Source organism: Mytilus galloprovincialis, chromosome 8 (genome assembly GCF_965363235.1).
Source record: "Mytilus galloprovincialis chromosome 8, xbMytGall1.hap1.1, whole genome shotgun sequence".
Classification (NCBI taxonomy): Eukaryota; Metazoa; Mollusca; class Bivalvia; order Mytilida; family Mytilidae; genus Mytilus; species Mytilus galloprovincialis.
Genome location: NC_134845.1, coordinates 18184890 through 18207042, shown reverse-complemented (window position 1 = coordinate 18207042; position 22153 = coordinate 18184890). Strand labels below are relative to the sequence as shown.

Below are 22153 nucleotides of genomic sequence, written 5' to 3'. Positions count from 1 at the left end.
ACTGAAATACTTTCCCAAACTGAGGGATGAATCAGGTGTAGAAAAATATGAAATAATTTTATGTACAGATGAAAATGAATTTTTGGGATTTTTTTTTAATTTTGTATTCACTGATAAAAGACCTACAAGCACTAGTGGCCTTAGGTTTTTAAAAATAGCAAAAAAAGTAAACGGTCATGATAATCCGGCCGATCGGTGAAAAAATTGCTCAAATAATGAGGAAAGCACCAATTTTTGCATGATGCTACATTTTTATGTACTGAGCAATATTAGCTATGGACACACCCTCAAAATTCAATATGACGGCTTATTTCAAGATGGCTGCTGCACGTTCTGAAATATTATCCAGTATTGCACAAACCACAGTGGATTTGATGCTGGAAGCACAAAAATCAGCATATTTAAATGACTTGGTGTACTTAGCAAGATTTTGTTTTGATCGATCTTTGAAATATAAAATGGCGGCTATTTTCAAAATGGCCGCCTTGAAAAATAAGCAAATATTCATTATTGAGAATTGACCTGAATGTAAGCATTTTATTGATGTATAGTGGCATTTAGTATCTCTCGCAGTTCTGTCTTTTTTATTTTGCCTTGTTTGTCATTTCATACACAAAGTCGTAGCTTTCATAAAAAGCTGCAGTAGTAGCTTTCATTAAAAGCTGCACTATTTGTTGTCTTGGGTCACACATAAAAGCTGTGATTTGGGATTCATCTGCCTTAAGATATTATTCAGTGACTATGTTATTTCGGAGTCGCAATATTTTGCAATTTGAGATATTATACTGTGAATTGAGAATCATTTAAATACATATCAGTGAAATGGCAGGAATTGGGATCAACAAGGACAAGAACATTGAAATGGCAGAAATTGAATCACTTAGGGATATTGAGAAACCCACAGCCGAAGACGCTCTAACAGAGGACAGCTCAGAAATGAATATTAAACAATTGTACCAAGAACTTTTAGCAGATGGAAAATTTAATGCTCAAAGAACAGCTGAGATTTACCGCAATATAAAACAGAGCGAAGCGCGAATAGTGTTGGTCTCATTTCGAATCAAGCTGAACAGAAAGAGGCAATGACTATTTAAAACGAACAGATGGGAGCAATATCTCAGCAAATTCAGCAGTCTGAAGACAGGATAGACCACAAGGCTAGTTGTAGTTGCTTGCCGGAATTGATGGTCAGACCAATAAGATATTTAATGTTGTGGTGAGACGGGGGACAAGCTGACGACAACTAAGGAAGGATACACAGTTCAATTTAAAAGTGCATTTGAAAAGCAGGGTACCTTCCAACAAATGGCATCTGTTGCAAATGAATTAGTGGACAATTGGAATAAAGAAGTTAAAATTCCTGCAATGAACACATCATCTAAGCCAATATTTGACCTTAGCCAGTACAACGCAAGTTTACCAAAAGTACACAACAAAATCCATGCCTTGGGTCTTTCCCCAATTGTAGTTCGCATGAACCATGTTGCATGTCGCATGTGTTGCAACAGCTCTTCTTCAGACTCCTCATTGGAGAGAGAATATACCCGATGGTAAGAAATATTGGTGCAAGTGACCGGAGCCGAAGCCCACAGCTCCCAAAAATGCAAAAACTCAATTGAAGAGGATCCTTGAATTGGGAGGCTTTCATTTACCAATTTGAACGAACAGCCGGAAGATGACGATGGGAAAACAGGAAAAATGTGTGTAGGCCCCAGATTGCAAGGCCGATGTTGACTTTGAGTACGATCGCAAGGTAAACACAGATGATGATTCCAAGGCCTTAAAAAGCATTCATTTGGAGCAGCGCTTCAGCAAGAAAGATGATCAAACCAGATTGGAACCGAAGCATTCGTCCAAGGATGTAATGACAAAGATTCGTCCAGGCATGTAATTATAGAAAGGAAACCTGAAACACTCAACAAGGCGTTAAAAGAATTGAAAACCTCAATAGAAAACTAGATGGCGATATAAGGATCACAAAGTGCCAATTATGACCATCGACAAGTCTACTTTGCTGATGGCGCAGTATCACCGATCGATAAATCGACTATGAACAGTCATTTGGATAATGAGGTGCATAACCTCACACAAATTGTCACAAGACTAGCTGATGTTATGCTTTCAACTAATCAGCATAACCGTTGATTGACCGATCAATAAAACCTTGGTTCTTCTCATCAAATAATCATGGAAGATCACAAGTTCAAAGGAAGATCACCTGATCAATATACAAGTGGAAGATCTCCTGAGCAATACAATCGCGGTAGATCGCCAGATAGAAATACACCCAAGCTTAATACATATCGATCAGCAACAGCCTCACTAAGCTAGAGATCATATAGTCCCCAAAGACAACGGTTAGCATCTCCACGGACAAACTCAAGAAATCCCGGTTATTTCAGACAAAGGTCACCTTCACCCGGATACGGAGCAAATCAAGGTGCAGCCCAAACATTGGAGTCTTTAAACAGCAAAGGGTCGGGCCAGTAGGCCAACGCACGATTCCAAAGTCTATTAACCACGAAACATCACCTCATCACAAAATCGAACAGAAGCCTACGGCTTCGTCCGATATTGTCATCAGACGAATAATTTGAAAGAGCTTAGCAGTACGAGGAACTATACATGACCAGAATGTGCGCATGATTGTGGACACTGCTGCAATTGTAATACTAGTAAATGAGAAATTATTTCCGGCAGAAAATGGAGATTTGGAGACCGTAACGCTACGTGGTTTGGGTAAACAGCTTGTTATTGGGAAGATTATAAAGAACGACTCTCGACATTAATAGAGTAAACATACAATGGGATGTGTGCAAGGAGCCATTAATAGAACAGACGATGTTATACTTAGGCTAGATATTTTGGACACACTGATCGCATGATAAACATGAGTACTCCCACAATTACCATCAACAACAAAGTGCTAAATGCGGCATTTGTTAACAGTGGAAACGAGATTTCAACTCAGCAAGTTTGCATAAAACGATCCATCACAGTTCCTACAAACTCAAAATGACTGTTGCCATTAAAACTAATAAAAGTGCTGACCAGAAGTGCATTTTATAGGACCATGCTCGCTGAATAGTTGCAAATTGGTTTCGCACGTAGTTGGAAAAAGAAATAGTTGCCACTTTACAATTTTAAATGATGACAATCGTCTAATCCGCCTGACGAAAGGTACTTATTGATTAAATAGAATAATTTGACGATGTAGTGGGTATGGCAGATGAAAACGCGAGAAGTGACGTAAGACGTGACATTGCAGAGACACGAGACAAGGTGCCCTCGGCACTTCCTCAAAGTTCAGATGAGTTACTTACTATTCCACCACATGTAACTGACATATATTAACGTTCAATTGATTCATTTCAACCTATTTCATTCCAACTATTAAAACTCAAAGTGTTTAAAGTACAATTACAATAACACGTTACATTTGGATTATCAATTTGAATTTCACTCTTTGTTTTTGTATATGCAGCCCTATTTGCAAATCTATGTGTTATAGAAATAACCAAATTAATTTTTTTTATATTTTAATATTAATGGATAACAAATTTAACAAAATGAAGTCCATTTTTAAAGAATCATTACTTTAATTTCCGAAATTATATAGAATACCTTTAGGACAATCGTGATATTTATACCGTTTTTCCGCCATCTTGAAAATGGCGGCCATATTGGATTTTTCAGAGTGGGTCCATAGCTGAAATCAAAGGGTATATAACCAAGAACTACTATGCAAAGTATCATGCTTTCCTCATCAAGTGAGCAATTCTGCTCTATATCTGCACCAATCGACCGGACTATGATACACATTCAAATTAATTTCTGAATAGTAAAATAAAAGTACTTCAGTTAACTGAGAATGTAGAATTTTTCGCAGTGTTAGAAATGGGTGAAAATTCTAAAAAGGCTATCATTATCCCCTATGGGCCAGGAAATACTACCGTGCCACCTATACCACTGTTCGAAATTAATAAATCGATTGAGAAAAAAAAACAAATCCAGGTTACAAACTAAAACTGAGGGAAACACATTTAATATAAGAGAACTACGACACAACAGAAACACAACATTAAAATGTAACACACACAGTAACGAACTATATGATAACAACTGCCATTTTCCTGACTTGATACAGGACATTGAAAGAAAACAATTGTGGGTTGAACCTGGTTTTGTGGCTTCCCAAACCTCCCGCCTTTATGGCAATGTAACAATGTAAATACAACATTAAAATGACAACATTACATGACAGGACTACGATACAAATAAATGGGAGAACATAAAGGACAGAGAAACACACGAATAATAGCTAACAAAAGGTACCAGGTTTAAAATTCAATATGCCAGACTCGCGATTCGTCCACACAAGACTAACCAGTGACGCTAGATGAAAAAAGTCAGCAACAATCAGGCAATAAATGCTTAAACAGATCATGACAATAAGACCAGATCAAGTTTTGAACATTTATATCTAAGAAAAACATTAGTTTAGATAAAGATACTCTTAAGAACATTATCCCAGCTGTGTACATACCGAGGGTATTCCATTCAAAAGGTATATGCCAGAGTTGAAAACGTGTTATTTCTATTTTGAATATTGTGACTCTTGATTTGTTCTTCTTCAGAAAATTAACTTTTAATTCCATGTTGAAAAATTTGAAATACGGCATTTTCCATTAATTAATTTCAATAATTAATTCCTTAATGTCTCCAATTTTGAAACTGGCATGTCGTCTCCCTTGTGTTATCATAATGACTAAACATATCTGTGGTACAAAGTGTGATAAATTATCACGCATTATGTGTTACATAGAGCATGTTATTTTTCAATTGGATTGTCTGTTCTCATGGAGTTCTCATGGAAAAATTATTGTGTATTGTCCCTTAGTTTCTTCTGCTTTTTTCTTGCTACTAATGTATAAATAATATTAAAATAAGTAGACGTGTTATGATTGTCAACTATTCAACTCTCTAGAAACCAAATGACATAGATGTTTACAAATATAGGTCAACGTACGGTATTTAACTTAAATCAAAACTCAAACCACATAGTAATCTAACAATAAACTAATAAAACGAGAAAACTTACAGCCTCATTTAGTTACAAAATAATGAACGAGAGAGAAATATGATATACAACATTAAATGTAACACAGGCTCCTGGCGTAAGACAAGCACATGACGAATGTGGCGGGATAAACAATTTTCTCGAACCAACCAATGACCTTTACCTGAGACAGTAGCATACAAATGCGACAAAAGAACTTGATATATACATTAGTTAGAATAAGCTAAACCCACTCGTCAGTTGTATACATAGCAAATACAAAACCCAACACAAACAGAAAAAAACCCACTAAGAACAGATCGGAGAGTACTCTTTTTTTTTAAGGGTAAGTCGATAATATTCTACATGTAGCACCTCTATTGTTGCTCATGTAAGTACAAACCCTTTGATAGGTCGAAATTGTGGATTCGACATTTGGAACATCTTTATAGTTACATTTTAGTGTTATTTTTGGTGACGTTGTACCCTTTTAGACTAGTGTCATATTCATATGATCCATATACATATACATGTCTACTCATAAACAAGGCGTTTATGGAACAAAAATTGCTAAATGCCTTTTACATTAAATTTGCTCATTACTGGATATTGTTGACCTGTCATGAGGTATATCATAGATTATTTAATTTCTGTAATCTTCGAAAACAAAATCGTCTGCTGTTTGCTGAATGAAATGTTTTATTATTGCCGAGACGTTAGATTCCAAATAAAATCATTAGATACCAGGACTACAATTTTACACTTACGCCAGACGCGAGTTTCGTCTACAAAAGACTCATCAGTGACGCTCGAATCAAAAACGTTTAAAAGGCCAAATAAATGACGAAGTGGAAGAGCATCGAGGACCAAAAAGTCCTTAAAGCTTTGCCAAATACAGGTAAGGTAATATATTCCTGAGGTAGAAAACCCAAAGGGCCTTTAGTTAGACACAGCTTCTGTAATTCCTGTTAAAGAGGAACTAACCTTTTTTGTTTCATTTCGATAAAAACACGTTAAAATAATCCATTTTCAACACTTGCATTTTTTGAATATAAGAAAATTTCAAAATATATCAGAGAGAATGGAATCAAATGGCAAAATTTAACTTCAGTGCAGCTTTCATAAAAGAAAAGTTCACAAGAAATTATCATTGATATTTTTTTTTAACTCTTTTTCAAAGAAGCTTATGCGATTAACCATCCAGAAAATGTCCATCTTGCACGACCATTACCACTCATTATATGTCCCTCTGGTCTAAATACATTCGAGGATCGCGTTAAAACACTATCTCCAGCACTCAAACTCTTAATAACAAACCCTGTTGCAGAGTCATCGTCATTAAGTGATTCGGTGTCAGCATGGGTTATTCCTACAATTTTTGCGTTAACTACAAGTTCGACGACTAATTCACCTTGGTTCCCATTGCTATCTGGTTTACCTGCTACATATATTGACCATGTAAATGCATACACCCCTGAAATTGGTGCCACAAATGTACCGGTGTAGTTGTTGTACGCATGTCCTATATTAGACTCTAGCTTATCATAAACAATTTCGCGTAATGTACCAAACGTAGACCCGTCAAAAGGTTTTGACAAATAAGCAGAAAATGCTACTGCTTGAGTGGTGTCGCTATTTGGCAAAAGCATTCTCTTTGGGTTGCCGCTTTCTATAAGAAAAAAACAAGAAAACATACTAATAAGCATTATAGATTATTCATATTTTAATGTGACAATTGTCAAAAAGTGTTAATTTGAAGAAGAAAAAAAAACACCCACATTTTTATAAGAAAATGTAACATTAATGTACAACTGTAAATAACACACATATCAATCAAGCATTCCGTTGTTTCCTTATCAGTAATTTTTTTCAGTACAAGAATATTGAAAGATATCAAAGGGACATTCACACTCATAAATTTGTCTGACAGGCCATACCATAAAACGAATAACGATGAAAAAACAAACAACACAACGCAGAACAATAAAGACCGAATAACTAGAACCCCACATTACGTGCTCCAGACGGTAGTCAGTTCCCTCCATATGCTACACACGTCACAAAAAGGTTACTTTATGAGTATAAGTTACAAATCATTTTGGTCTCTTGTGGATAGTTGTCTCATTGGCAATCATACCACATCTTCTTTTTTATATCAAATAAAATTACAATATTAAATTATTTAAAAAATAACGTACTTCTCATTTCTTCTATTAACATCGTACTTTGTTTGCACACATTCTCAAGCTTTGCGAATTTTTCTTCTAAAACTCTCAACTTTTCCATTAAAACTTGGTTTATGTCAGCGTCAGCTTTAGTCGAAGAAGATATTAACTGTATTCTAGTAGCCACGAGAAACACACACACAGAAAGTGTTCTTATAAACACCATCTTTGTTTTGATAAACATTGAAGTAGGCACAAAGATAGTTTTATCTACAATGTGGTCACATTTCATTTGATCTTATCACATAGTTCTACATACACAGTTAAAATTACCTTATAGTAGTATGTCGGCACAATAACATTGTCGAAAATTTGACTTTGTGAACCTGTACAATGTAAAAATCTTATTATTAACAGTTAAATTCAAAATTTTGCTTCTAAAGTGGTTGCTTTATGTAATTCCTTGTTGCTTTTGCTGTGTTGTTGAAGATAAGTTGTTCCTGTCAGATCTCATAAATTGATTAACAGTTTATAAAGACAGGGCGTTATTTAGAGTTTGAAATGCCAATGAAAAAAAGTACTTGAACTCTGGAAATTTCCTACGTCTTTTAGCATCATGGACTTTAGGCGTGTGCATGTATATTTAACTCACCTCTGAACGAATATTTGATCAATAAGATTAATTTTCGACTATCTAGAAATATATTGCTATTACAAAAGGTCTTGTTTGTGAAGTCTGTACACTTAAGCCATTGAAGGTGTACTGATAAACATTTAGGTCTTTGGGTCTTTGCGAACATGGTTTATTCATAACTACGTTGTGTTGAAATTGGGCAAAATGTAAGTAGTTGTCACTAAATGATGTCTGTTATAGTTGTTTTTCGCAATAATATTTAGCATTTTTTAGTCCTTTAAACTGTTTCATATTTTGTCATGAAGGGCCTTCTCAAGCTTACTATACGGTATGGATAATGCTCATTGTTAAAGATCGTACATTGATCTGTAATCGATTACATTCACATCATATTTAGTATATTCTTTGACATCTGTCTCATTGGCAATTATATCACATAACCTTATTTTTTCCCGGGTGATATGATGATTTTCGATTTTACAGGTTCCTCACAAAAAACTGCAGATTTCAATTGAATAATATGATTAGACTTCTGTAACTTTTTAGGAGTGGTATTTTTAGCGGAATTAACCAACTAGCTGGTAAAACTATCGAAACTGGCTTCTTTGATATCAATTACAAATTGTCCGTGCTTTCCAAATTATGAACCATTTCTAATTGCTAATCCATGGTAGTAGTCATCCTATTGACAACTGGACTTAGTGTCTGTTTTATAACAAATGTTTGAGATAACCAAAGGTGGCAGGTTTTGTATGCAGTTAAAACTGAATTAACCCCACGCGCAGAGTAGTTGTTAAGGATTTAGTCAGGACAAATTTGTTCCGTTATAAGACTTTACATACAACAGTCAACAGTATGTTGAATTTGATAATTCGTTTATTTAATTATGTACGATATCAGTTTATGTTTATGAAAAAAACCGATAAAAATGAAGGAATTATATGTATGTACATAGTTTATCCAAAGGCACCAGGCATTTCATTGACAAGAAACTTAAAGTCTATGCTTTCCAAATTACGAACCATTTCTAATTGCTAATCTATGGTAGTAGTCATCCTATTGACAACTGGACTTAGTGTCTGTTTTATAACAAATGTTCGAGATAACCAAAGGTGGCAGGTTTGGTATGCAGTTAAAACTGAATTAACCCCACTGCATGACATGTCGTTGCTGTACACAGTCAAACTGTCTCAGCCATGTATTGTTCGTTGTCTTCGTTAATTCAGAAAATATTCTATTACTCGACTATTGGAGAGACTGTTGTATTTTGCATCGAGGTGATTGCAGCACGCAGAGTAGTTGTTAAGGATTTAGTCAGGACAAATTTGTTCCGTAATAAGACTTTAGATACAACAGTCAACAACATTTTGAATTTGGTGATTCTTTTATTCACTTATGTACGATATCAGTTTATGGGAAAAAAACGATAAGAATGAAGGAATTATGTATAGAGTTTATCCTAAGGCACCAGGCATTTCATTGACAAGACAATTAATTATTATAAATTAATCATTTTCAGTCATAAGACGATAATACTAATTTCATTTAGAAATAATCCAAAAAATGGTACCAAGTTATAGATATAGCTTAGATATGATGTCAATGATTTAATTAACCTGAATAATCCTGTCACTGCCCGAAAAAAAATATCTCGGTTGAGATTGATCATAGATCAGTGGAATATAACGCCGCGGAATGAATTATTCGGGTTAGGATTCCATACGAAGACTGACCATTCATCGCTCTGAAATTGGAATCCGTCTGAAACGAAAAACAGTTTAACGACCTTTTTTTTCATCGTCAATGCATACTAAATTATTATAATACTTCTCTTGCACAAATACTTTAATAATACTAGTAGTAAAACTAAAATATCTAGCAAATCAATTTCAGTCATGAATGCAAACAATACAATGTGTCAAAAAATGATAAATATAAGATTTCATATGTCCAGCAAATAAAGTAAAAGCCTAAATAAATCACCTTTGCATGAATTTGACCGCATTTAATGTGCATCTCAATCAATAAATATTTCGCTGCCGGGGTATTATATGCTGTTAGATGTCATGCTGGTTTCTGCATTCGCTTGAACCTTTTCCAATACCTTAAAATTGTCTTAAATTATTATTCTTCATTTTTTATTTATCCTTTATGTTGTATAATTGTATGGTTTCAAATGATTTACTAGTAGTTTGTTTTAACATATTTATTGCTGAATAAAACCATAATGGATAAGACACATGAAGTGCATTTCGGACAAACGAAGAAGTAATAATGAATATCCTCAATAAATGATTGCTTCATTCCACTTAATTTTCAAACACGCACCACTCATCAAATGGATCCACATAAGCAAGTATAGGTCTCGATTCAAACGATTAAAAGTCACATTTTTAAAATGAATTTCAAATAATGTAATGATTCAAGTTGTGTGAAAGTGCTTTTCTTCATAAAAGGTCTCTAATACGTTAGTTACACAGAAGCCACGTCTTGTCAGCCATACCATTAAGATTGTGACCAGTAATATAAATGACACAGTGCCTGTTATTCCGCCAATAAGCTTGGCATTCGATGAATTTTCAGAAGTAACATCTTTATTGTTAAAACGAGTTGGGGCTCTTTCATACATTGGTATTTTAACGTCGTCTGGTTTGGGAGTTGCTGTAATTAATGGCGTTCCTGGCTCATCACAGCTGTTCAAACATGGATTGCACCCATCATGAAGACCAGCCTCATAGCTAGAATTACTATCGACTAAAATAAAATAACATATCAATAGACTGATTCAATACTCCATTGATATCATAATTTGATATTTTAATGTAAGGAAAAATATTTCATGATTTGAATAATTTAACAAACAAAGGCAACAGTAGTATACCGCTGTTTAAAATTCATAAACAAAAACAAATCTCTTATGTCGGTAATCTGACGGGACCTAGACATAAAATTAAATGTTAAGCCAACAAAGAGTACTCCTAAAATGGACGCAAACTAAAGTTAAAAACGAAAACTGACGCCGAGAGCTGTTTTAATACGTGTGGTCAAAAAATGTTCCTTTTTCAAAAAGTGTGTCTGTTATCGGTATTAAAATTAATGTATCTCTTCCCCTTCGTCGTTAAAATCATCATTGCTGTAAATATTTACTAAAATTATGTGTCGGGTAGTGTTTCCCAAGGCTTAAATATACATGCGGCATGTTAGTAACTGCTAGTAGTCCTTTGTTTATTTATGTGTCATTGTCAATTTGATTTGTTTCTTTTGTTACATGTTCTGACATCGGACTCGGACGTCTTTTAAACTGAGTTTTTACTGTGCGTATTGCTGCGTGTTTCTTTAATCTACATTGGCTAGAGGTATAGTGGGGAGGGTTGAGATCTCACAAAACATGTATAAATCTGCGGCATTGTTGCGCCTGTCTCCAGTCAGGAGCGTCTGGCCTTTGTTAGTCTTGTATGTTTTTTTTTTATTTTAGTTCATTTACATGTTTTGGAGTATAGTATGACGTCTATTTTCACTGAAACAGTACAAATTTCTATTTAGGGGCCAGCTGAGACCCAGCGCCTGTGCGGGATTTTCTCAATGCATTGAAGACGCACTGATGGATTTCGGTTGTTATCTACCGACTGTGCAAGAGCTTTATAGCCAGTGAAGGTCGTTAAAAACTTCTATTTGTTGTTATCTGCTCTTTAGTCGGGTTGTTTTCTCTTTGACATATTCCTCCTTTCCATTCTAAATTAAAGTATACATATTTCAGTTAATATGATTTCAGGATTAAACAGAAAATCTACAAATAAGCAATCCTTTCATTTGTGAATGGTAGTAAATATATGCTATTTAGTCGGATTTAACTTATCAATCCATGCCATTAATACGTATCCATTATATATCATTGCAATCGTTGTAAAATTGTTTATGAGTTACAAATTGTATGTTTTATTTGCGTTGATGTAACTTGCAAGCACTTAGTTTGGAATAATTAATCAACGCTCTTCAACTTCGTAGTTTATTTGGGGGTTTAACTTTTTTTAATTCAAGCGTCCCTGGTGAGTCTTTTGTAGACGAAACGAGCGTCTGGCGTAAATACAAAATTTCATCCTGGTATCTATGATGAGTTTATTTACCTGACATGAGATAAGACCCGTCATCACCTGGGCCTGAACAGACGTCACATATATTATCTGGAACTTCATTTGTAATATGGACTCTTTCTCCCCTCTCAGATATATCTGAAATGTTGCTTGTTTTGTTATTATTGTCAAAAAGACAACTCTTACCTTGGACAAAATGACGTTTAATAAAACGACGAAATGTGTGAATTTGAATATCATAATTTTGATTTTGGGTGTACGGAAATAACATTTTATGAAAAATTGATTGTTCAGAGTACGAGTACAGAAGTGAAATGTTAGTTTTCTCGTTTGAATTGTTTTACATTGTCTTATCGGGGCCTTTTATAGCTGACTATGCGGTATGGGCTTTGCTCATTGTTGAAGGCCGTACAGTGACCTATAGTTGTTAATGTCTGTGTCATTTTGGTCTTTTGTGGATAGTTGTCTCATTGGCAATCATACCACATCTTCTTTTTTATATATTCATACTTAATAATAACCCCAGGTGGTACATATTGAAAATATGAGACGAGATATTACACAAACCAACCAAATATTGATTTTACAAAAATGCATCACAAATTGTGTCTACAGGTCATATCACAACGAAAGTAAAATTTGAGAGTACTCGCAGTTACGGAAAGCTAGTTAAAAGCCAAACAAAAAAAAGATAACAAAAAATCATGCCTCAAGACTAAAATCAATCAAAACACAACCAATGGATTTAGTGTTTTAACGCCATGGACAGTCAAAGAAAGCATGATTTATGCCATGCCAAGATTAAAGAATCTACGGGCAGTAGGATCATTAGTATTTAATCTTATAAGAAATATGAATCATGACATATATAGATAAAGCAATCTCTAAATAGAAAATTGTCGTGGATGTGAATTCATACATCCCAAAAAACAATTTGAAAAGAATACAAATTTAGGTCTGTTTTAATTTGTTAATAACAAAATCGAAGTTAGTGCTAATGTAAACAATAATCAAAGATCTTATTACAACATTAATAAGATAACATGTAATAGTAAGTGTGTTTAAAGGTTCGTTGAGTTTACCTGGAATCTACGAACGAACACCGTATGATGGAGCAAAAGTAACATAGGGAATGAAAAATGTCTCTTTTGTCTTAATCTTATTATGGAGTTTTCCTTTAGAAATGGAAATGTTTTAATTAAGCAAACGATAACTGCTGCTGTTTATTTTATATTTATTTAAAGTAAGTTCTTTAGGTAAATGTAGTTTTTGGCAATTATGCCACAAGAAATAAAACCATATCATTGCCACATTTTCAATGATTTGATATACAAGATTCCACCTAGAAAATTAATGGTTCACAATTAACATTTCAATGTTTCTGATGATATCTAACTCTTCGAATATTTTGGTGGGAAATGAAATAGATATCGTTTCGTCATTTAAATCCAATTAAATAAGCGAAGAATTCGAAAGTAGTTAAAAACTTATAATATTGGACAACACATTCTATTTGTGTAAATTGTAATGATGATATAAAAAGAGAGAATTTATATAAAACATAATAGTAAATGAAGATTTTTCATTTTCCAATTTTGAAAAAAAAATATTGTGTGCAAAATTTTTTATTACAATATAGAATTATAACCTTTATCAAAGAAAGGGTAACGGAATTCAACCAACAAATATCGTCAAAAATGACGTTTTTATATTTTAACTTACTTGACTCGTTGAAGCTAGAAAGAGGAAATTTTGAAATAAAGACGAGATACATGAGAAAAAGAATGACACATGCCCACTGAACATATAAGGTGTGAATAAAATTATTATAATATGTAAAGTATTCTCACCAGCCATAAGATTGTAGTATGTGACATTTCCAGCTGTCTTATCAAATTTCTGACAAAGATATGCCCTGTAATGTGCTCCAAAAATCGTATGTGTATCTTTTGATCTATAGAATATAAAAAAACAATAATAACAGTATTATTTGTGTTAATATAACTATCAAGCAATGGAACTTATTCTTATATAATTGTTCTATTCCATTCGTTAAAATTCGTTCCCAAAGTTATAAACGATCTTAACTAACTTTCCGATTAGAAATAACTCGCAATTTTAAAAGGAGACTAAATACATATGTCATTGTATATTTTATCATGCTTTTATTACAATATTTAGTTTGATATTGAAATTTACGTATATTCTTACGTTGTATCTGCAGATTAATACATGTGCAATAAATCATTTTTTATACTATCATTACTAGTTGCAAACTAAAATGAGACATACATTAATATTAGATTACCTTGAAGCTACAAAAGTTTCGTTTTTGAACTGTAAGAAACATTCCCATTCTGTGATGATGTCTGAATATAAACGATAGTTCCATCCCGTCATGGTGGTGACGCTGAAGGTTAACTGACCTTTCTGATCATTCCAAACTTTATTCTGTATCCAATCAGGATACTCACAAATTGCTGAAACAACAGAAAGATTTATTTCAAGGTTGCTTTCCATTCGATTGATGTGTTCGAGCTTTTGATTTTGCTATTTGATAAGTGACATTCCTTTTTGAATATACATCGGACTTCAGTGCTTTTTGTGATTTTACTTTTTGAACATTTTATGATCTTACGAGCTATCTACTCTTATGCTATTCGTTCTGCAAATTATGTCTAGCTGTTGCTGATTAATTCAATAACTAAATAAAACTTTTTTGGAACCCCTTGCAGGGTAGCTCGTTAGAGAAGGCAATCATCCAAAATTATTGCAAAATGATAACCCCAATTAAATATGTTTTGTTCATCATTGTATATACATGGATAACCTAACTCCAGCCTAACCTGCAACTAGGTGTAACCAGTTCAATTGTTAATAAAAATAAGTCATGTCTTTTAACTAAAACGATAAATTTATTATAATTTTGTTATTTTTCAATTTCTGAAAGGACAGACAAAACCTTCATTTATCAAAATTTCGAATTAGACAGAGTAACATAATTCAGCTTATTGTATGGTCAAGTGTCCCAGATCTCATCAAAAGGGAAAGTGAAAGCAAGCCTCAGTTAGTAAAATGGAACAATAGAAACTGTATTTCGTTGTTCTAACACAACCACAGTCAAAATATCAGCATTTCTTTATTGATATCCATTTTTTCTTTAACCTTGGCACATTATTCTCTATTCTGTAAACCCAAATTGGACCATCGTGAATGATTGAATTCCATTGATCGAGTTTTAGAACATATTTTAGAATGATATACTGTTGATATATTAAAAAATCGTCGCCAACATTCTTAACAGTACCCCGTTCGCCAACGTCGCCAAAACTCTGAACAGTACCCCTGTTCGCAACGTCGCCAAAGTCGCCAACGTCACCAACATTCAGAAGAGTACCCCTGTTTGACAACGTCGCCAATGTCGCCAACATTCTGAACAGTACCCCTGTTCGCCAACGTCGCCAACATTTTGAACAGTACCCCTGTTCGCCAACGTCGCCAACATTCTAAACAGTACCCCTGTTCGCCAACATTCTGAACAGTACCCCTTTTCGCCAACGTCGCCAACATTCTAAACAGTACCTCTGTTCGCCAACGTTGCCAACGTCGCCAACATTCTGAACAGTACCCCTTTTTGCCAACGTCGCCAACATCGCCAACATTCTGAACGTAAATGTTGGCGACGTTGGCGACGTTAGCGAACATTTACACAATCTTGTACCAGAATGCAATGATATGCGTAGAGAAAGATGTAATATTACCTAAATTTAAAATGTTAAATTAACAGAAAATACGTTTCTCTTTCCAATCTTTTACTCCCCCACCCCACACATTTCTTTTCATCTACTGTATTAATTCTAAAGACACGTCCATCTAAATGGTGTCTGAATGATCCCCAGCTAATCCCCCTGTTTAGAAACAAAATTAAAAATGATCATCATTAAATTCGATCCAAAAATAGTCACTTTATAGGAATAGATATTCAAAAGTCGTTATCAATTCCATTTAGTCTAAAACTAATCCAAATCAAATTTCTGTTATTCGGATATTTTTAGATACATTTCTTTTTTGGCAGAAATTACCAAAAATTGTTTTAACTATCTTTCTGACTTTAAAACACTGATTTAAGATTAACGTTGTACACAAAAAATGGTGAAATATTTTATTTCCCAGCTGAGATAAAATTAAGAAAAAAGGAATAAGAAACCTTTCTATTTTCCTATTTTGAAACTACGATGTTTGTACAAAGTTCAACTTTGTCGTAATTTTAAGGCAGATGGTGGATTCGGGGTGGGGTGAATAGGTCGTTCACCCTTGGATTGGACAAAGTATAGTGTTTTAGCATTATTAGTATTGTTTTTAGTCTCGCTACACACGGTGATATTTTTTTTAAATTTTATAGAATAATGCCCCTTTCAAAATTCAGGAACCGTCCGCTCCTAAAGGTAAAAATAGATTTTAACTGTGCAGTTTATCTGAGGTAGTTAATGCACACCTTTGCGGTGCATATCCAGATTAAAGCACAGTAGGAACAAAGAAGTTTAACCCTTGTCATGTGTTAAAGTTTCATGTCACCTTTTGATACAGTTGTATAAGAGACAGGACATATTATTAATTGTTCACTTCAAATTATCTTTAAACAAAATCAGCTGCATATCCTGCTCCACATGTGGTTACCATTGTGTTGCTCATGGTAGTACAAACTCGGTAATGAATCTTATTCAGTAGGTCACATTCAGATGACAGGGTAATGAATTGTAGTTACGTCAATTGAAACATATTCGTTATCGTCTGTGAAACATATATTCCATAACGATCAACAAACTCGTGATAGAGTCCGTTGAATTTATGAAAGGATTAATTTCAACTTCACACTTTGGAACTCTTGGTTTAATCGCTTCCTTGTGAGCAGCAACCCTCTATCAAGGAAATTATGATAGGAAATATAGTCTTTGAATATCATACCAACAGAAAGATGTCTTATAAACAAACATACATCTAATATGTGGGGAAATTGGTCCTAAATATTGGTGTATGAGATCCTCAAATGTTCAGTGCATCAACAGCACTTACTTTTATATTTCTTGAATTGTCTGATATTTTATATCGTCATATCGTCGCTGTTATGCAAAAACCTCGTATCTAAGGTTTTGGTAATTTTACACCAGGCAGTAAAAACTGAACTCTTTTTTATCGATTATTTAGAATTAAATATGTAGATTCCACTGTATGCGAAAATATCTGATCTTCTAACCAATCAATTACCAAGACGAGCAAAAATTTCTGCACCTATATTGTATTTTCATAGCTTTTCATTATTTTTAAGCTAATATATTTGCTTTGAGAACCTAAAATTGATAAAACTGTACCTGTTATAATGTCATCTACCGTGCAAAGTGTTTTTCTTTTGAGATACGATATTTTCGCACAACAAAATGTCTCACCAATCCGACTACACTTTTTCGTCACATGTCAGAATTCGGATTAATGTCAGATATTTTCGCATACAGTGGAACATAAAATTGAGAATGGAAATGGGGAATGTGCCAAAGAGACAACAACCCGACCATAGAGCAGACAGAAGGTCACCAACAGGTCTTCAATGCAACGAGAAATTCTCGCACCCGGAGGCGTCTTTCAGCTGGCCCCTAAACCAATATATACTGGTTCAGTGATAATGAACCCCATACTAAACTCCAAATTGTACACAAGAAACTTAAAGTTAAAATAATACAAGACTAACAAAGGCCAGAGGCTCCTGACTTGGGACAGGCGCAAAAATGCGGCGGGGATAAACATGTTTGTGAGATCTCAACCCTCCCCCTATACCTCTAGCCAATGCAGAAAAGTAAACGAATAACAATACGCACATTAAAATTCAGTTCAAGACAAGTCCGAATCTGATGTCAGAAGATGTAAAGAAAATAAACAAAATGACAATAATACATAAATAACATCAGACTACTAGCAGTTAACTGACATGCCAGCTCCGGACTTCAATTAAACTGATTGAAAAATTATGTCATCATATGAACATCAGGCACAATCCTCACCGTAAGGGGTTTAGTATCATACCATCATAACATATATGAGAAGAACATAACCCGTGTCATGCCAACAACTGGTTTATTAATAATAAATGTGTTTAGTTCCGATGCAAAGACCCTATAAGTGAATCAATATTAACGCCAAAATATGCAATCTTTAATGACCTGACAACAGTATCGTAACTATATCGATTCTTAATAAGTCTATTTAAAGGTTTTGTTAGCTTCTGAGGTGAATACTGACATTTTTGTGCTTTTAAAGAATATTTCCATAAAATATTGGATGTGAAATACCTGAACGTATAAGAAGTCTGCATGTTGAGCTATATTTACGAATGATACCGATGATAAAATTTAGTAAATGTTTTGACTAGTTTGTGATATCGACAACCCTGGTGTAATATTTTTTCAGTAATACATAAATTTCTCTCGTTAAAATCTAAAACATTGTTACATACACGAGCGAATCGTAAAATTTGAGATATATAAACACCGTAAGATGGTGTTATGTTTTTATCATAAAAAACGACGTTTAAACTAATAAACTGCAGACGTTTGTGTTCAAGACACTCTTAAGACAAAATCATTCTATATATTGACAGCCACCACTTGCATTGTATGTATAAGAAATACATATTACTAACGTGGGGGAAGTTACACTTTTCACCAAGAAATATATACTTTGACAAAAGTGAAGAAATACATATCGCTTACTAAAGCAAAGAATAACGGTTCGCAGAATACAATGAAGAAAAAGAAAAAAGGAAAAAAATAAATAGAGAAAAAAAGTTATTTAATATAAATACATGAGGTTCCCTATCCAGACCTTTATACATTATAATCACGGTGGGTATGGTTGTCCTGCGAGAGAACGTACTGTGCTGGTGATTTGGTCCTGACGGGTGCTGGTGGGTCCTGATTCTGTGCTGGTGGGTTTGTTTACATTGTATCAGAACGGCAATAAAACGACTGTTTTGTTGCTTAACTTTTCTCTGATGTGTCATAAGTACCATGCAAAGTATATTACAACAATATTATATTGCAAAAGTCGTGCAAGTTCGTTAAACGGAATTGTCCTGACGCTGTGCTGGTGATAAGAAAAACGGTCCTGGTTCTGTGCTCCTATGTCCTGGTTCTGTGCTTTTATATTTAAGTTAAAAGTGGCAAATATTCAAGATCATTTATGCTGTACTGTTATTGACTTATTAGCTGTTGTCTGCTTTCTTGAAATTGACATTGTTGTGAATTTGTTTACTGTTATTATGAGAGAGAAAAAACCTATTTTTAAAAAAAATCTTAAACTAACTGTAATCTTATTTATTGGCCTGTTAATGGAACCCTTCTTGCCCCCTTTGAAGAAATGAAGATATGTTTACGATTTTCGGGATTACGATCATTTTGCAAGATCACCAAAATACGTTGTAATTTATATAATACTTATATAAAGTAGATGATGTGGTATGTTTGTTGTCAATAGACAAACTTCCATAAGAAACCAAAGGAAGTATGTGTTAACAACCATACGTCATCGTACGACTTCAACAATATCCCATAAGATAAAAATGTATAAGGTTTTGCATAGAAATGGAGAGCAAAAATATAGAACAAAGGACTTTCTGAGCGTTTGAATCATGTCTTTAGCAGCTTAAAACACATTTGTTTGTGAACAATTGAGTGCTGACTATAAGAATGACAATATAATTGCGGGTTTGTTTGTTTGGTGTTTTTTTTTTTGGGGGGGGGGGGGGGGGGTAGGGATGGGGATAAGTTAGAGCGAGGTTACAGTGAAAGCTTGGAATAGTTTCCCGTAAGATTTAAAAGTTGTATTGTAAAAGAAAAATGTATCTTATAGCTATTAAAAATCACTTGCTGTAAGATTTTTCCAACACATTTTTTTTTGTCTTAACGGTTATCAGGTATTTTTTTTTTCGAAAGTTCGATAGAACACTAAAACAAATCACTATTTTATGAAAGGGCAGGCTAGAATATGTCAGAGAATGAAGACGAGATAACCTAGAGAACACTAATAAAATTAAGATTTCTTAGCTTTTTTCATTTCAAAATAAATATTTTTGATAAAGAATTACGGGGGATGAAGTGAACAATGTGTCCTTCTTTTCTATATATAAATATTTTCCATGAATAAAAATAAAATGTGCCTTGATTATAATTGAAAATGAGTAAATGGAAAAAATACCCAACTAAAATACACTTTTATTTTAATATTGGTAATATCACTAAGCTTTTAAGTTTTGTGTGTCAAACACACCATCTCTGTAGTAATGACTCCTTACTAAGATATTTCACTTCATTCATTTTTTTTTCTGCATTTTTTTATATTGTGAATTCATAGAATTATTATATTAAAATGTAGCCTTAATTTATATTTTAAAAAAAATAAATCTAAAGCCAGATATATAAAACATTTTTGTTTCCATCTATCCGTTTTCAGGACTTTAACAATGAACAATAACACGCCTGGAAAGTAAAATGCGTACTCAGCTGTCTGTAATCGACCATTTTTAGACACCCCAGGCTCCTAAAAAAACAAGCCGGGGTGGGGGTTCAAAGATGCATATTAAGTACTTATATCAATATTTTATCTTTTCGTGTACGGTTTATGACCCCTCCTGTGGCCTGTCAATTCCGAAATGTGCAAACTGCAATAGTATCAAAACAGCACAGACAATGAATAATATAGATATAATTTTGTACATATATCAAAGGGAAACTTCTTGCAAAGCATTAATATTCATAGTTCATTATTGTATTTAGTAGAAAAAGAGAATTTAGTGAAAATAAAATCACTATTTTTGTAGAAAATTCACAGACCTTTGTACAGAGATTTTTTGTTATGTTTAGCATGGGATCAACACAATGGTTCATTACCGAGTAAAACAAAATTAAAATGTCTATCTACCTTGTACATTTCAAAAAATCCAGATCAGATAACGAAACTGGTTCCATCAACATTGATAAGCAATTTAAGATTGTGACCCTCACAGTTTCCATTCACCACAAATATTCTCGTTACAACGAATCATTTTAAAAACAAAAATACGTGTTGCATGCAGCCTTTTGTTTAACTATTAATATATGTATACGGATAAAGTTATGAAAGGCAACAGGGTCATCAGGGTGAGGAGTCCATGTTATCTGAAATAAATGCTAAGCATAGATCTAGAAAGCGACATATAATTATGACATTAAAAAAAGTCTCTTCTTTACGACTTTTTTCGAACAAATTGACACATAAAATGAATTATATAGTATTGTGGAATTTTTAACTTATTTTAGATACTATATATTGTTATCTGATATTGGACGAAAGATGTTGCCCTTTTATGTTATTATGTAATACAAGTTCAGATCATTTGAAAACACAGCCAAATGGATGCACAAGAGCTAAAATAGGAGTCATAGATCATGTTGGCAACAATTATCTGGTTAATTTTATTGATTTTGTAACATTTGTTTCAAATATGACCAACTTCTTATCCAAAATCACCAGCACCGTATCAGGACCCACCAGCACAATGACAGGACCCACCAGCACAGTATCAGGACATGAATAAATTGAGAAAATGCTAAATTTTAATAAATTGCAATGTTTTTTCACAAAATTGTTTTGTCGTGTGGACTGCGGTATAGAAAGCGGACTCTATGAGCATTTTTGTTTTATTTTTTCAGTTCGAGATTTTCTGAAAATGAGCATTTTTGTGTTACGTTTACTGAAACAGTTTAGAGGGTCATTTTTTTAATGGTTTATATATGAACCCATAAGAAACGAAATTGAAAAATCTCAACTGTTTTCTTCCATTTGTTATGAGTGAAAACGTCAAAAATCATCATTTTTGTCTTTGTTTACATTTTTTCATTGATCACCAGCACCCGTCAGGACCGAATCACCAGCACAGTACGTTCTCTCGCAGGACAACCATACCCACCGTGATAATAAAATGTTTTTAATAAATCGTTCATTATCACTATAACTTACCATTACAATATATGATAAAGAACTTCAAAACAAACAATCTAAATAAATCCTTCATGTCTGTCTCTTCATCTTAGCAACACATACACGCACCTGTCCTTTCTGTATGTGTATTGTATGCGATCTTACTCTTTATCGATCATTATTTTTGTCGATATAAAGT

General features: G+C 33.7%; 1 protein-coding gene and 1 long non-coding RNA gene across 3 annotated transcripts; both read right to left on the bottom strand.

Annotated features, from left to right (window-relative positions):
* Positions 1-6159: 6159 nt before the first annotated feature.
* LOC143085228 (uncharacterized) lies at positions 6160-7502 on the bottom strand. The gene is made up of 2 exons (XR_012981282.1): positions 7258-7502; positions 6160-6728 (listed from the first exon to the last, which is right to left on the bottom strand). It is a non-coding gene; the product is annotated as an uncharacterized LOC143085228 (long non-coding RNA).
* A 2183-nt stretch (positions 7503-9685) lies between these two features.
* LOC143085227 (uncharacterized) lies at positions 9686-22153 on the bottom strand. Of its 2 annotated transcripts, XM_076261461.1 has the most exons (5): positions 21994-22153; positions 14258-14429; positions 13800-13903; positions 11983-12087; positions 9686-10612 (listed from the first exon to the last, which is right to left on the bottom strand). In XM_076261461.1, exons 1-5 carry the CDS (start codon positions 22046-22048, stop codon positions 10281-10283), a joined length of 768 nt encoding a protein of 255 aa, XP_076117576.1. In that variant the 5' UTR covers positions 22049-22153; the 3' UTR covers positions 9686-10280. The 2 variants fall into 2 exon arrangements, with proteins under 2 accessions (XP_076117576.1, XP_076117577.1); XM_076261462.1 differs by lacking the exon at positions 11983-12087.